Raw genomic sequence first — 16,880 nt, forward strand, 5'->3', positions numbered from 1 at the left:
GGTCATTTTCTAAGCTTGGTTCAGTTGCATAAAAAACATATTGAATTACAAATGGTCTAAAAATAATCAGACTCAAGTGGGATTGGCTTAAACATTGTGAAATCTTTAGATGTAAAACTGCTGGCTGGATTAGATGAGTGAACCACAAAAACTAATATTTTATTTCCTAAGATCCAGCCAATTCCTTGAACCAAGCTACAGCATGAAGGCAATAGCCCTTTTCTAAGTATTGCTGCCCTATTAAATGCTTTTTATCATAAGCTTCAAACTGGCCCAGGGAAAGCAACACTCCTTTTATTTCATTGGAAATAATTATGCTTGTGAAACCTCATGATCTCTTCCTCCCCAAACCTCCTTTATTAAAAAACACAATTGTATGCTTCTGAAGTTGCAGAGGAGGACTTGTGTTTTTTAATACAGAGAAGACAGACTATCTTCTATAATATAAAAAGGAACACCTTCAAACTGTTTTGCTCTCTTTTCAAGGAGCTACATGCAGATAGAATATTATATTCTTAGTCCATTTGTATTCAAAAACCACAAGACACGGATAGGCTTCTCCATTGCTCCAGTCATTAAAGACACAAAGTGATCTTGCCAGTTCTTGACATCACTTTGCAAACAGAGCTTCGCACAAAAACATTGGAGGAGCTGCCAAAAATGGTTTCAGTTGGTTGGGAACACATAGCATTTTGTGTTCCCAATACAGCTGGCTTGATTTTGCTATTCTCCCCCCACCCCAAGTATTTAATGTGAGACAAAGCATGCTTGCTGTTTGCATTAAAAGGAGAAAAGAAGAAATGTATGTGATAGTTGCCCAAATAGTTTGTCATATTCCAAATCTATTTTAGAATTGATTGCTTCATTTATCTATTCCAGAAAGCATACTAAGTATAGGGCTTTCCCCACTTTTATTTCAGCTCACATTGACAGCAGAGATAAAAATGAAATTGGGATTGAAGAGACAAAACCAAAGGTAAGTTGACAAGTGGATTATCGTAGTCATACTTTTTCCTCTTTTGTTCTTCTGTCTTGGAAATATTTTTCTTCTGGGAGCAGGCTATTTTCTATTTGATGACAGAAAAAAAACCTTCAAAGGTTATTTCAGTATCTGACTATCCAGAAAGTTGTTTTGAAATCTGGACACTTTCCCCAGTTCTAGTATTAACTCATCTGAGTTCCCCTCTCTCCCCCTTTGAAAAGAAGTAATCTATGACAAGAATCTCTTAAGAACAAATTGTTTTCCTATGCATCAAAATTGCCATTTTTTATTCTCTAAGCAACAAAGAGCTACTTTAGTATAACTTACCACAGTAATTAATATAGATGGGGATAGAGCAAGCTGGACAGGATATAATAGAGGATATTGTACAGCTTTATGCTATACAGCTGATTTCATGGCTTGTCTTGTGATTAAATTTTGCAAAGTAGTTTTTAACTAGTACAATTAGGAATAAAAGAATCTGCTTATGTAGTGCTCAAAAGGAGGACAGGTATTATAGACATGCATAGTAGCCCAGGCAAGAACCATGACTGGAAGAGCTGAAGGCTTATATCAGCTGAATTATCAAAGGCTTGTTCTTTCAAATTATGTAGTTCTAAAATGTTCCTATTAAAATTAGTTTTCCTCTTAACTATCAAACATTTGCCGATCATGTGATTACTAGAATGAACCCAGTCATAATAGGAAACTCTGATTGTATATTTCAGCAATAATATTGCAATGATTTCCCCAAAAAAAGTTTTCTGAAATTAGCTAAGTACAAAAGGAAAAACATTCAGACACATTATATGGGCCACATTAATAAATGTAAAAACAAAAACAAAACTGGTTGTTCATTGGTTTGTTGTGGAATGGAGAGAAGTACATTTCGCTTATAATTGTGCAACTTTATAAAGATAATTAACAGCGTGGTGATAATAGGACATTTGAAAATTTCTCTACTGTCATTTGCAAATACTTGCAGATCTTGAGATGTTCATTGTTAAAGTGAGATGTTCCTTAAATATGGGTAAGGGGCTGGGATATGCCTTTGTTATATTTTTGCAGTCAGGGGAAATAATAGTTTCATTTAACTCTTACTTTGATTCCAGCATGATTAACTTAGCGGTCATTCTTATTTTACTTTAACCAACTTTTTTTAAGTTTATTGCTTTTTTTTTGCTCTTTTCCATGCTAACCCTTGGTTTAATTTTATTTGTTTTAAAGACATCTATACCTTCCTCTGTCAAAATCCCACAAGGTAGATCTTCCATTACCCCCAAACGCAATTCCTCTATTAGTTCTATCCCTTTGAAAAAACCCTCCAATCCTTCCAAGTCCTCATCATCTACCCCTAAATGCACCTCTTCTATCGCATCCCGATCAACCAGTACAGGAATAAAAGGAAAAAACAGCAAGGTAAGGAATTACTTAAAAAGAAAAGCAGGGGAGAAGGGTGGGAACATTATTTTATTCCTATTTGAATTTGGCCACTTGGTTTATACACTTAAGTTCAGTGTAATTTAGCGGAGATTATTTTTCACTCTAGATTATGTCACATTATGGTTACTCATTTAGTCTCTTGCTAATGCAAACTCTCTGCCATCTGAGTGACTAGGCTATCACTGACCATGGACTCTTTGTAACTTAATTTAGAAATACTTTCTTGACATAGTTAAATAATGCCTTTAATTCATTTGAAGCCAAGGATGCTGTTGTTTAGTAACTGCCAGTTATGCTCTTCAGTGGGAATTTGCTATTGGAGCAAATTTGCAGTTACCAAACTTCCCAATAAGGATGGAAAATGAAAAAAGGCTGGTATCAGATCTTTTTGTAACTAGCTTCTTTGTTTTTTTTTACAAAATTTAATTTGATGTTGCTGAGGTTTTTCAAAAGTAGAGAAAATAATGTCACCCTCAACTATGGAGAGCCAATAGTTACATTAACATCTGTTTTTAGGGTTCAGATTTCAGTGTTGCAGGAGGAAAAAAAAAGCCCATGGAATTAATGTAGAGAATTAGTTCCTGAATGGATATAGTGCAGCCTGTTAGACCTCATCAAATTGATTTGATTTAGGTACATTTGATTCACTATAAGAACAATTAGTGATTTCTCTCACAAGATTATTCTTAATTAAAGAAGAAAATATTTTGTACTCAAAAAGCATAAAATGCAAATGAAGTATCATAGTAAGTACCTATAACATAAGATTTAAGTGCAATTTTATTTATTTAGGAGAACCTGGATTGAAAATCACATAAAGATAGGAGGCATTTTAGCAATTTTTTATTCTTTTTTTAAACTTCACTAGCAGTATAGTAACCCTTCCCTTTCTTAATGTATCTTCAGGGTCCAGATATGAAAAGTGCATCGAAGATAGCAACTCCACGCTCTGCTGCGGCCCAGAATCAGAAGAGCCCAGCCAGTGCATCTCGAATCCCTTCCAAAACTCCCACTGTTCCTAAAACACCACCAAGCCTCAGTAAGAGAAGAAATTTATGTGTTCATTTTGTTACACATAGAGAAAAAAGAAAAACAAAGACTCTTTGGCTTATTGGAATCATTTTAATATGTAAATAAATAAAATTAATTTTACGGTGGTTTCTCGGGAAAATATACATTCTTCAGGACATCCTTAGCAATTCATGTGACTGAGAATATGGTGTTGAAATGACCTTAAAAATGGGAGGTTATTCTGGAAAGGGTTAAAGGTACCACAGTTGAATCAATATTATAAGGGACTTCCTCATGGCCTGTGTCATTCCCCTCACCCAACACTCGGAGGTTTCGTACATCCTGCACTCAACCTGACTGCACCCATTGCAGGAATAATCAGAACTGACCTATACTCCTTCCAACCAACCTACCAAATAGTGAAGTGTAGAAATTAGCCCTTGCTTAAATAAGCCTAGCAGCATTTGTTCACAGCAAGGAAAGAAATCACTCTCAAACAGTAAATACAGATGATAATTATGGGCAAAAATTTCCATAAGTCTTTGGTCGAATTGTCACATGGAAACCACTTCAATGACAACGGTTTCTTTATATATTTATATCATGACAAGTAAGATGTTTCTAAACCAAACTTACGTTTTGCGGTCTCAGACACTGAATGTTAAGGTCTATCTGTAGTAGATTTGTGCTTTCCCATTTAAGAAGGAAAAGACAAATTGTTGCATGATCAGAAATGCTAGATGATATCTCTATAGAATCATATGTATCCTTTTATTTCCACAATCAGAATAAATTTGTCAAAAATATTTTTTTGAGAGAAATCCTGAAAAAAGAATATAGCTGCTTTAGGGAGATGAGGACAGGTTCTATATTAGTGCCCTTATGTGCACCAATGCATCATTTTGCCCTTGAAACTGAAATGCTGCACAGCCCTAATAGGTAATGAAGCTCAGTAATCATAAGATTTCTCTCAATATAATGCAATCTACAGATTTTAGTGACTGTAGTGTTTGGCAATCACTTTATTATTTTCACTTATTTCAGTGCTGAGAATTATTCCAGTAATTTGTAGTAATTATTCTAATGTATCGTTAGGATCTGAAAAGACACTAAAAGTCATGGTTCAGTGAAGGAATATTTTTGTTCTTTCAGCTGCTAAGAAGGAGCAGAGAAGGCCCCCTAGCACAGCAGCAAAATCTGAGAGAGGTAAAAATATATATGTATTAGTTCCTTCTTTATTCCTAAAGAATCCTAAGGTACTTTTCAGGCATTGATCTATGTTGATTCTGAATATTGATACTAGTATTACAGTTGGTGTATGAGACATTATCATGGAGTGTGTTTAACTTTTCAGTTGGAAAGACAAGAGGAATCAATGTGAAGACAGTGTAAATATATTTTGTAGAAGCATAGACACTTGGGCAAGATAATAATATTGTTTAAATATATAAATTAAGTTGGCTGATATAACATCATTGGTGAATACTAGTTCAGCTGGCATTTCCCTCCAATTAAAATAGGGAATATTATCATCACACTTAGAAAAGGAGTACAGATGGAGCCCCAGGGTCATCTGCCCAGTGCAAATAACAGGAAAAGAGCATACTGTTGGATCTGAGTGTGTGGATGGGTGCATATAGAAAGAGACAGGCCATAAGGTACCCTGGCTTAATCTGGATTCCATTTTCAGTTTTTACAAACTAAATTGATGTCAATATGCATACTTCATATAATAAGCCACAGTTAGTCCCCTGGCAACTGGATTTCAAATAACAGTGATGAGTGTCTAATGTTCATGGTGAACTGAGTTAGGAATAGTTGCAAAACATTGTTTTCTATTTTAAGAGAGTTTTCTTGAGCCTGTGAAGGAAAAAAAATGATTTGCCTTCTGTAATAAAATACACATACATAACATATACACACATCTCTTCATCTTTCTTAATTTTTTTTTTGTTAAGTATTAAATGTTTAAATGTTTGGCTCAATAGAAGTGAGCAAATGTGATTTCTGGGTATTCTATGTTTCCTGAAATTATGACCTATCCTGAAAACAAACCCTAGCCTGATTTTCATGTCTGCACTTAAAATAAGCCCCCCCTCCAAATAAGGCCTAGTTAAGCCCTATCCACCATCTGGTTGTATTAGGTAGGGCATGACGCAGCTGTAAAAATCAAGCTAAGGTATGGTTAGGTGAGGAGGTGAGGACAAAATAAGGCGGGGGGGGGTGGAGGATGAAATGAGGCAGACTGGTCTGGTAGGATTGCCTTCTGCCTCCTCTGTTGCATCACAAATGGGAATTGACTATCCCCCAAGCCCTGCTGATGTTAAAGTAAATCCCAGGTGTTGCGCTGCAATGGACAGACGAAAAGGGCTGAAGGAAGAGGAGCAGCGGGGAGAAGAAAGAGGGAAAGCGACCAAGGGAAAAGTGCCCCACCAACCAGGCATTGATGCATCCCACTACCGCCGCTGTGAGGGCGACTGAGTGAGAGAGCGATCCAATCCAACCTCTGTATATACGTGTGCATGTGTGAGTGTGTGTGTGTGTGTGTGTGTGTGTGTGTGTGAGTAAGTGTGTGTGTGTGTGTGTGTGTGTGTGTGTGTGAGAGAGAGAGAGAGAGAGAGACCTGATCCAACCTTGGAGATTTATATCAGGTCTGGCGGCTCTCTCTCTGCCTTGCTCTCTCTCTCTCTCTCTCACACACACACACACACACACACACACACACACACACACCACCTCATGGAGGCGACACCAGCCATGCTCTCCACAGCAGCCTGAAGATCTGAGGCATGCAGATCTATGCCCTTTGGGCACCTGCCTCCTGCCACAGTCAGCCACTGTGTGATCGCAGCCTCTTGTGCGCTCATGGCTGGGCTTTGTGATTAAAAAAAATAAGACTTCCCTAAAATAAGCCCAAGTGCTTACTTTGGGGCGCAAAAGAAAATAAGATTGGGTCTTATTTCTGGGGAAACACAATATTACACACAGGACTGTCAGTGGTGGGTTTCAAAAATTTTTATTACCGTTCTGTGGGTGTGGTTTGGTGGGCGTGGCAGAAGAAGGATACTGTAAAATCTCCAGTCAGAGATGGTATTTGCCGGTTGTCCAAACTACTCAACATTTCCACTACTGGTTCTCCAGAACTGGTCAGAACCCACTGAATACCACCTCTGGGACTGACCCAATTAACACAATCTATCATAACCAAAACTTCAGAATCCACATTATTGAACAACTCAGGTGAAAGCACCATAATGAAGCCGTTCAGAGTAAAATAAAAAATACAGTGTGTTTCTTGAATACTATATCACAATATGGTATAATTTATAACAATAGGGGTAGCACGAATGCTATATTGAATCAGTGAAATGTAGTATTTTCTGGATATTTATAAAGCCAATATTTGCTGTACTAATCTGGTTCCACTTCCAGATTATAGATAAGTAATAATAGATAAATAAGGGGATGCAATTAACAATTAAGTTTATTCATTTATATTCTGCTGTTTCTTTACATTCAGTTGATAATCTGCAGGAAATCTGTAATCTATGTCATAAAAATATCAAGATATCATTTATTACAAATAATGTAAAATTATATGTTACTGCTAAACAGATTGCAGATAAAATGCAGATGTTAATCTCCAAGGGCTTGTTGGAACAGCAAAAATTTAACAATCTTATGAGGATGACTGAATTACTTGGGCTCAAAAATTTTATTAGTTTATCAGAATATAAAATACAAAGGAAAATAAAAATAATGAAAAACTAGGGAGGGCAGAGTGGGGAGAAATAAATGAAAAAAGGATGTTGACATCTGATTAGCACAGTAGAAGATAAATAACATTACGACTTCAACTTTTTACTTTTATACAATAATATATGCTAGCCATTTCTGTAACAACAAACATAGTTAGTTAATCAACAAAACAAAAGGTGTATCTTTCTATTGCAAGCACAAAATTCAGAAGTGGTTTCCAAATAAAAACAAAATTAAATATATTCTTTTCTTTGAATAAAAGAATCAATTTAACCATCTCTACTTTGTTTTCTTTGCTGTGGAAAATATTATATTTCTATTTGTACATATTAATCTTTATAGACTATCATCATTTATATTAGCAAAATTCATTGTAACATTTTGGATTATTTGCATTAAATTTTTCTTTCAATTACATATATTACTGGTAAAAATCCATCCTAACTCAAATTAACTAATTAAATTTAAGTTGTTCCTTCCGGCTTATCTTCATAAAATAAAATCTTTTCTTTTCTGGAATGTCAATCAAGTTATTATCTTTTTATACTTATCTTTTTCTCAAGAAATTCTCAAGCTTGTTAGTATCCACGAAGAAAACGTCCCTAATTCATCCTCTTGAAAGGTTCAGATATTCTTGGAACTTTTTTTCAATTGTGCTGGAAAGTTTATATTTAAAACATCACCATCACCACCACCATCATCATCATCAAGATTGGGGTCAGATTTATATTCCAGAGTTGCAGTTGAGTCCTTTGCATTTTCAGCTACTTGTGAATTGCCTCAATCTTGTTTGATAACTTTCTACATATAATTGCATCTCTGAAGTAGTTTGAGTAGTTTTTATAACATCCTTAGAACATAATTGATCTATAAAATGAAGAGTTTTATTTAAGAATTTTTCAAACAATATCTAACAATTTGCTCAAATCCATGTTCCCTCTTGTGGCCAAAGAATAAATTTTTTGTAACTCATTTAAGAATTGCTGGCCAGAGTTCATGAACATTGGAAAGTTTTAGATACCCAGAACAAAGCAAACCAAGTTATAATTTACTTAAAAATACTAAAATAAAACCACAACTTTCTACTCTTTTGTTTCTCCATCAAAGTTAAAACAAAGATATTCCATGCTTCCTTATTTTAGCTTGCCGTTAGCAACTCTCTTTCTTATTGTTTAGCAATAAAGAAGTCTCCAAAATGGAGTAGATCTTCAAAAAGGAAAGGCGTAACAGGCTGTGGCTGAAGAGAGCCTGTTTTAAGTCAATAAAGATAATAATACCTAAAAATGATTAAGAAATGGAAGACATGGTTTATTGTCTGTTTGAAAAATAACTTTCAAAATGGCTGCTTTTTTCAACAATAAAATAATTTCAACTGTAATAATTTCAACAATCAACTGTCAGTGATGATGTTACCTAATCTATCTTCTTCTGTCTATTTTCTTCTATTCCTATTTCTATACCTATCTACCTACCTACCTACCTACCAATTTATGTGTTTGTGTATGTTCTAGCATAACTCTGAAAAGCCTCGAGCAATTTCAACCAAACTTGGTACACAGATGACTTACCCTTTGGAAACAAATACTATGGCAGTAAGACACCCCTAACATCCCTCAGGGTGTGTGTGTGCGCCTTAAAATGGCTTCTACTGTACAGCACAGTGAACTTGTCATGGTAACGGTTGCACAGTACTCCATAAGGGGACTCCCTCTTGTGGAGGAATAGAAGAATTTTGACGCTGCGCAAGAGACAGTACAAAAGGGAGAGTCCTGACTACAGGATCTTTCTGTTTAATACAGGATTGGGATAAATAAATACCCGGGTAAGAGCAGGTTAACAGCTAGTTTGATAATAAAACATCTGCAAGAAATCAACCCATTTCGGAGAGCACTGAAGACCCCACAATTTTGTTAATTACAAATGCAACTGTAACAGAGTTGTGCATTTGCAATGACACAAAGGCATAATGAAATTATCACTCAAAAGGACCTTGTTTATATTGTTGGATGTGGACTATATTTTGCAATGACGATGTTTATGGGTGCAAAATAGCTTAATAGAGCAATACAACTTTATCTTGATGTTATGTGGATATTTCATGCTTACTGACTAATAGGAAATAAAATTTAGAATCAGCAACTAAAACTAATTTCAATCTTAAACTGTAGGTGAACCAACCAAGTCTGGAGAGAGAAGTGGATACAGCAGTCCTGGATCTCCAGGAACCCCTGGTAGTCGCTCTCGCACACCATCCTTGCCAACTCCACCAAACAGGGAGCCCAAGAAGGTTGCAGTGGTTCGTACACCACCTAAATCCCCTTCTTCTGCCAAGAGCCGCCTGCAGACAGCTCCGGTCCCCATGCCAGACCTGAAGAATATCAAGTCCAAAATTGGTTCCACTGACAACTTAAAGCATCAACCTGGAGGTGGAAAGGTAAATCTAATGTGTGTGTGTCTGTGTGTGGTAGGGGGTGTGTGGTTTAGTAGGGGGGGTAGTTTTCTCTCTTTGCCATTCCAGCATTGCATTCCCTGCCTGTAAAACTCTCAGCTTTATGAGCTACCTTCACCTGGCAGAATATGTGAGATTATTGATTAGGCAATATTGACATTACTGAAATGATATGTGTTCATTACAATTAAACATGCTAAGAATTCCTTCCAAATTAGAAAATAAATGGGAACTGAATATGTACAAGGTAGTGAAGTTCTGATTAGAAAGCAGTTCTTTAAAGCTACGTATGGAAGCACTAATCCACAGCAGTAACAAGACAGCACTATATGCATCTCATGTGAAGATCCCGCTTCTCTCAAAATTATACTGAAGTAATTCAGTCTCAATTTGACTCTTTTGGCTGAGGTTGTTGAGAATTAAAATTCAGCAGGATCTTGAATGGAACAGACTTCTCATCTTGGCCATACAGTAAAAGAGGTGTGTTCTACTAAAGAAACCTGCTAAGAGAGTACTTTTTGTATACGAAGATATTAATATCTTAATATTAATAATATCTTAATAATATCTTAATATTGCTAGAATATTAAGAACAAATAGTACTTGATTTAAGGTATATTATATTCCTGCCCTCTGAATCATTCTCAGACTCTAGTGTTACATTTTGATGATGTTGCTAGCAGGAACAGTTAAACTTAATTCTTAATTAAAGAATTCTTAATTAAATTCTTTAATTAAAACTTAATTAAAAGAATTCTTAATTCTTTTTTTTAATTCTAACAATCAGGCTCATTAATATCTAATTTGAGATGTTCATCATCATGCCATTATGTTAAAAGTAAGTGCTGTTTTTTTTTTTAAAAAACCAGGCAATCAAGGCAAGGCAACAAATTATTTAGGATTTAAAGGTAGCAAAATTCCCTTTTTAATGATTTGTTGTTGTTAACATTAGTCTGTGGGAGTTAGTAATTACTGTCCAAGTTTTCTAAGCTACTTTACTGACCAGAGTTTCAAATGCCAGCATTTTTAATGACTAGAGGGCAGTACATTAAATATAAATAGCTCCATTCATAGGCTGATAGGATAGGCTGCTGTTTTGGTGCCTCTAGTGGTGTTTTCAATCATCTTATGTTCAGTTGCTGCTGCTCCCTGGATTTTTATTAAGTGTAGACAATTTTAGTGCTTCATTCTTAATGGATACATCGTGCCTATCTATTTTCAAGAGCATGTCAACAACTCTCATGCATTTCCCATTTATTTCCATCAGGTGGAGAAACAATCATGCATTTAGTGGGGTTTCAGATTTTGGAACATCTGCAAGTATTTACTCATGCAGCGTTTATCTACACTTAAACAGCTTTCTTAAAACAAATATATATATATATATTTTTCCAGCTATGACTGTGTTAGGAAGGATGTGAAAACAGTATAGTTATACTTGTTTAGATTACTTTTCTACTACTTTTGTTTAAAAAATGCATTATTGTAATTAGTGCAATGATATACTGGATTGGCAAACCATTTCTCATACATCTATACTTTGGTAATGGTTATTATCTTTCTGATAAGCATTATGTTAGATTCTTTTATTTTGCACTTTCTATTTTAAGCAATTAAAATATTCCTACAACAGGACTTGACTTAAAGCATATACATGCATGTTGAAAAATAATTTTAAATTTAAGATGCCGTTTGGATTTTTCTAGTTAACACAATTTAATTATTACTATTTTTAAATTTTTTAACATTTTCCTTTTTTTTTTTGATGTGGTATTAATTAATCATATAATAATGGTGAAAAATTAAAATCATTTTTATGCCAATTCTATTAATGACATGTTATTATGCTTTTTTGCCTCACTTAAAGTTAGTTTCCAATTGGATGCTTCCTGATAATTCAGTCATGCGCAATTTTGTTATTTTTTTCTAAGCATCTCTTCAACTCTAGGTCATTGAGCCTGTCTACATTCAGTCCAAGCAGCTCCTATTCCATAAAGACAGAATGGCATCATAAGATTTTTTTTAATGGGCAAACATTAAGTTGCCTGAATTGTATATGATTTGATCACATATTACTGTAGGAGAAGAAAAGGCAGAGCATGGGTTTGGAGTCAAGAGAGAAATCAGTTTGGAGTTGTTAGATTACCATAAGCAATCCAAATTCAGCCTGCACTTACTGTTGACTCTTACCAAGAGCCACTTTAATGCTGACCATTAATTGACCAGATTAATGTCAGGTATGAAGAATCAGGACCACATGCTAAGTTCCAGTTTTAGAAGATTTATTGCTTGCACCTATTTATTTGTTAAACTTATTTGTTGCCTATCCCATTGTGGGGCTATTCTAGATGGCTTTCAACAGTAAAAAGGAAGAAATGGAAAGAGTGTAAACAGAACAGAAGTTCTTCTGCAAATACTCCATTTTGCCTTATAGATAATTCCAGTTTTACAACATTGTTTTCTGAACTCACGTCATGTACATCTGATCTTTCTATCAGGTCTTCTTCCTTCCTATCAAAGACAGCTTAGGCCAGTTTACATCACTCTTTCTTTTTTTGCACATTCACCATTGCTACATCAGTGGGGAAGCTGATTGTAACAGACTGAAATTCCAGTCTTATTAGCCTACTTCCCTGAAGACCATATAGTAAATATTATTTTCTTCAAACTTACTCTATTTGTTTGTTTGATTTATACTCTCTGTTCTCTCTCAATATGGAAAGCTCTTTGTATTTCAAGCCTGAACCAATTGATTCTGAATTTTAATTGAACAGGAAAAGAGAAATATGTTCCTCCATGCTGCTAGACCTGGATTCTAAAAGCTTGCAGCTGATATCTCATCCCTTCTTCTTTGTAGCAGTCCATTTGATAAGGTTCTCAGAATCCTGCTAATCCATTTGCAACTTAAATCACCTTATCTCACAGTGAAGTCATGTCTCTGGTGCAACTACTTTTGAAATGGGCCCTAATGTGAGCCAGATCTGTGTCAGATTTTTTTTCCCTATGTCCCAGTTTATTTTTTCCAACATTTTTCATCAGAGCATTAAAGAATCTTAAAGTCCCTCTACCCTGACTTGGCTTTTCTATCTCAGATAATGTTATTACTATAGTTTGTAATTTTTCCACCTTATTAAATTCAGATTATAATTTTTTGATTCACTTTTTACTTCTAGGCAGGGCTCACTAGTCTTTTCTCAACATTTTTTTATAGTTTAACCAATCTGTAATAAAAGCTTGTCATTGTTTTTTAGTAATTTCTTTAGGTGTCTCTCCCGTTCTTTTCCTGACTTTTGCAGAATAGGCCACAATCAAAACCATTCATTGTTGCATAGTACTGCATCAGATTATTTGGATAGTGGTTGATGCTTCTTGGCAATCCTTAGCTTTTGTTCTGTCTTAAGAGATCTATTCTGCCTGCAGACAAGCATATTGCCACATGTATCTCTACTAGTCAAATGCCCAAAGTAAGTTGGGCAAGATGAGCTTACAATAATTGTGGCTCTTTGGATGGTAATTTGTAGATTCACACAGCTTACCCTCTATTCCTTCTCCATGCTGTTTCAGACAATTGAGAGAAAAGAGGAAAAAGTGTTGACAGAAGTAATATTAGTATGTAATTTTCTCAATGCTTCTTTTAGTGTTATTTAAAAAAGACCAATGTTGATTACTTGGTCCCCATGGTAGGTGATGACTTGATAAGTGTCTATGGAGATTCTCAGACATCCAGGTCATAGTTGTCCCAAGGGTGCTTTTTAAAGAGGCAGCTGGACTTTCTGGTTTTTCTTTGTAGACATTTCACTTCTCATCCAAGAAGCTTCTTCAGCTCTTACTGGGATGGTGGGGAATGGAAGGATGTATAGTCCTCGCAGATGGTGGTTATTTGCATTCTTTTAGCAAGTTGTTAAGGCGACTTGGAGGTTTAGCTGTATTGTTAAGATCACCTGAGTAATGCAAATGGGTGTGGAGTCTTCTTGGAACTATTGAAAGGACTATGTGGTAAATTGGAAATAGATGATGTCATATTTCTCCTCCTCTGTTGAGAGAAAGCTGCTCAATTTTGACATAGATGGCCTCTTTGACCCCTCTTTCAAGCCAGTGGATACAGATTTCCACATGGCTCACTGCATTGTACTGCATACACCATGTTGCTCAGTTTGTGTTTGAGTGTTTTATTCTTGGGGTGGACAAGCTTCTGCCTTAGTGTATTCTTGAGTTTGAAGTGTGCATGTATGTTGTGTTGGCTGAAGTTCCTCATGAGTTCTTCCAATATTCTTTCAATGTATGGAATGGCAATGTTACTTCATTTATTGTTCTTTTCATTGTCTGTTAGGGAGGAGCCACATGTTCTTTTCATTGTCTGTTATGCTGTTACAAAATGGGAGTTATCAGAATCTTACTCCCCTGAGCTGAAGGCCTGCCAACCAGCAAAGTTGGGAAAGAAAAAGAACTAAAACACATCCAGGAAGCCCTCAGAATGTGTCGCTATTCCAAGTGGGCCTTCATCAAATCTCAAAAAAGGCAATACAGGGACTTCTCCCTAACAGACAGTGAAGAGAACAATAAACAAAGCAACATGTCATTCCATACATTGTAGGAATATCAGAAAAGCTCAGGAGGAACTTCAGCCAACACAACATAAGACACAAACTGAGCAATGTGGTATATGCAGTGCAGTTCAGTGAGCCTTGTGGAGATCTTTACATTGGGGAAACAAAACAACCACTTCATAAACGCATGGTACAATATAGGAGAACTCTAACCCATCAGGACTAGATTCAGCACTCTGTCTGCATTTAAAAGACAAGGGTCACTCTTTTGAAGACAGCAAAGTTCACATTTTGGACAGAGAAGACCGCTGGTTTGAAAAAGGGGTCAAAGAGGCCATCTATGTCAAAATTGAACAGCTTTCTCTCAACAGAGCAGGTGAGATACAACATCATCCATCTCCAGTTTGCAACACAGTCCTTTCAGCAATTCCAAAAAAGCTCCACACCTATTTGCACTACTCAGGTGATCCTGATGACACAGATAAATATCCAGGTGGCCTTAACAACTCGTAAAAAGAATGCAAGTTACCAACTGTCTATAAGGAGTATAAATCCTTCCATTTCCCACCAACCAGTCAGAGCTGAAGAAGCTTCTTGAATGAGAAGCGAAATGACTTCAAAGAAAAATCAGAAAGTGCATTTGCCTCTTGAAAAAGCACCTTTGCTGACTTGACAGTTTGAATAATTGTATCATGCTAAGGAAACCATGGCATGAATACCAGCAGGGTGCGCAATCACTTTCAGAGAAAGAGTGACATCTCAGTTCCCACTCTGAAAGTGCTTTGTCTGCTTCCTTTTGTTTCATTCCCTTTCTCACAAATTCAAAAAACTCACGAGTAATTTAAAAAACCCAAGTTAGCTTATACATAATATATGTGCAATTAAAAAATTATGATCCCATTGTCTTCTTAAAGGTAAGGTGTGATTGGGCCAGTTGATCCTTGGATGGCAAATATTCCACAAAATAGGGCAGCTATTGCAGGATAAGAATGCGACTTCATAACTATTTCTCATAGCCCAAATGTAAGGGAAGAAATGGGAGCATTCCTTTTTAATGTCACTGGGAGCAAATGGTCCCAAAAATCACCTTGACTTAAACCATATAGAACTTAATTAACAGCAGTTTGATCAAGAAACAAATGGGCAGATACTGCAGCACTGGTGTAGATTGGCTAAAGTGACTGTCCCTGAAGAGAGATGTAGGGGGTTCAACCCCCACATTTTCATCCTGACAAAGGTCAACTACTAGAGTGACCAATATCTGAAACTTGAAAAGATAAAAGTGGATCAAAATTCTTTGTTTAATCCAGAATTCCCTGTAATAGATACTCCAAGGATTCTTCAAAATTTCCCCCCAACTAGTTGTGGGATATCCAAAATGGCAGGTTCCAGTGATGACTTTTTCAGGATGCTATTCTTCAATCTGATAAAAACTTTGATTTCAGCTTTCACCCTGCAGACACAAGCCATCTTCATATGGTGGCTATACTTATCCAACTACATTTGTCATGCTAAAATTGCAACTCATATACCAGCTCTCAATATTTTTTCAAGTCCAATAAGCAAGAATGCACAAACTAAAAACAGGCAAGAGAAGTCTGATTCATGTTTTTCTTTTCACTTTCATCAGTATGTTACAATGTTGTTTTTCGTGGTGCTGATCAAAGATATATCCAGTGAGTTGTGGGATATTCAGGTGTTTGCTTGTGGGGGCAACAGAGCCCCATATTGATATTAAAAGTTGCACTAAATTTGGCATAGTACTGATGAAATATGTAACTCTTCAACTTATACAAATAGTTAATTGTAGTTTATATAGGACCAATGCACTCCTGTACAAGTGGAATAGCTTGAATTGTATGATTTTTTTTCTTTTTTTAAGTGTTGATTTAAAGCTTGCTTTCCAGATATTCACTTCTGCAGAGCTGAAATATGTGGCTTCATTTGTTAAACTAAGTTGCTGAAAAATGCCTTGGAAACGTTTTCTGTTTTTTCTTTCTTCTAAGTTTACTGTAGACAAACCCTTTGCGCTGTGTCATTGACTGGCAGTAGGTGTCACTTATGTTCTTTTTCTAACTATCAAAGGTGCAGGTGGTTAATAAGAAGCTGAACTTTAGCCATGTCCAATCCAGGTGTGGATCAAAGGATAATATCAAACATATTCCAGGAGGAGGCAGTGTGAGTACCTTCACACCATTCAATGCACTATAATAAAATAATTTATTATTAGTGGCATGAATTCTGCATTAATCCTAAAATGCCAATGCTGCTTGCTCAGCCAGCCAGCCGTTGGTAACACACTTAAATATAACATATATAAATTAACCTCCTACTAGGAAAGATATGGCTCGATTAGACCTCCAGCAGAATCTTGTGTACTAATGTATACAGGATTAATTGGCTAGTTTTCAAAATAATACTGTAAGGTTATTTTTAATTGCATGGCTTTCACGCTTCTGACAAATATGTTGTCCAGTTCACTTAGAGAAAGAGGAAGATGTTAATACAAGATAGAAATCTAGAAATTTGATGAACAATATGTGCTATTCTGGAAGCCTCATGAAAACATTGCACATACTTATGGTAAATCAGATGTTCTGCATCTGAAATATTTTTTTTCTTTTTTTAAAGGATAAGCATGTTCCCTAGCCCAGAATGTGAAAATTTGGCAATTAAGCAAATTATCATC

General features: G+C 35.8%; 1 protein-coding gene across 26 annotated transcripts in view; it reads left to right on the forward strand.

The window, feature by feature from the left end:
* Nucleotides 1–16,880, forward strand: part of MAPT (microtubule associated protein tau) — a 72,965-nt gene that overhangs the window by 41,143 nt on the left and 14,942 nt on the right. For 12 of the 26 annotated variants that reach the window (XM_026717549.2, XM_026717547.2, XM_087915651.1 and 9 more), the window contains 6 exons: nucleotides 921–976; nucleotides 2,210–2,401; nucleotides 3,332–3,464; nucleotides 4,589–4,642; nucleotides 9,364–9,629; nucleotides 16,277–16,369. In XM_026717549.2, the coding sequence (XP_026573334.1) occupies nucleotides 921–976; nucleotides 2,210–2,401; nucleotides 3,332–3,464; nucleotides 4,589–4,642; nucleotides 9,364–9,629; nucleotides 16,277–16,369 (794 nt within the window). The remainder of the gene's footprint in view (nucleotides 1–920; nucleotides 977–2,209; nucleotides 2,402–3,331; nucleotides 3,465–4,588; nucleotides 4,643–9,363; nucleotides 9,630–16,276; nucleotides 16,370–16,880) is intronic. The other 14 variants (XM_087915656.1, XM_026717548.2, XM_087915657.1 and 11 more) reach the window with 7 other exon arrangements.

The sequence above is a fragment of the Pseudonaja textilis genome, chromosome Z, assembly GCF_049901715.1.
Source record: "Pseudonaja textilis isolate UNSWEBS1 chromosome Z, rPseTex1.2, whole genome shotgun sequence".
In the NCBI taxonomy this organism is placed as follows: Eukaryota; Metazoa; Chordata; class Lepidosauria; order Squamata; family Elapidae; genus Pseudonaja; species Pseudonaja textilis.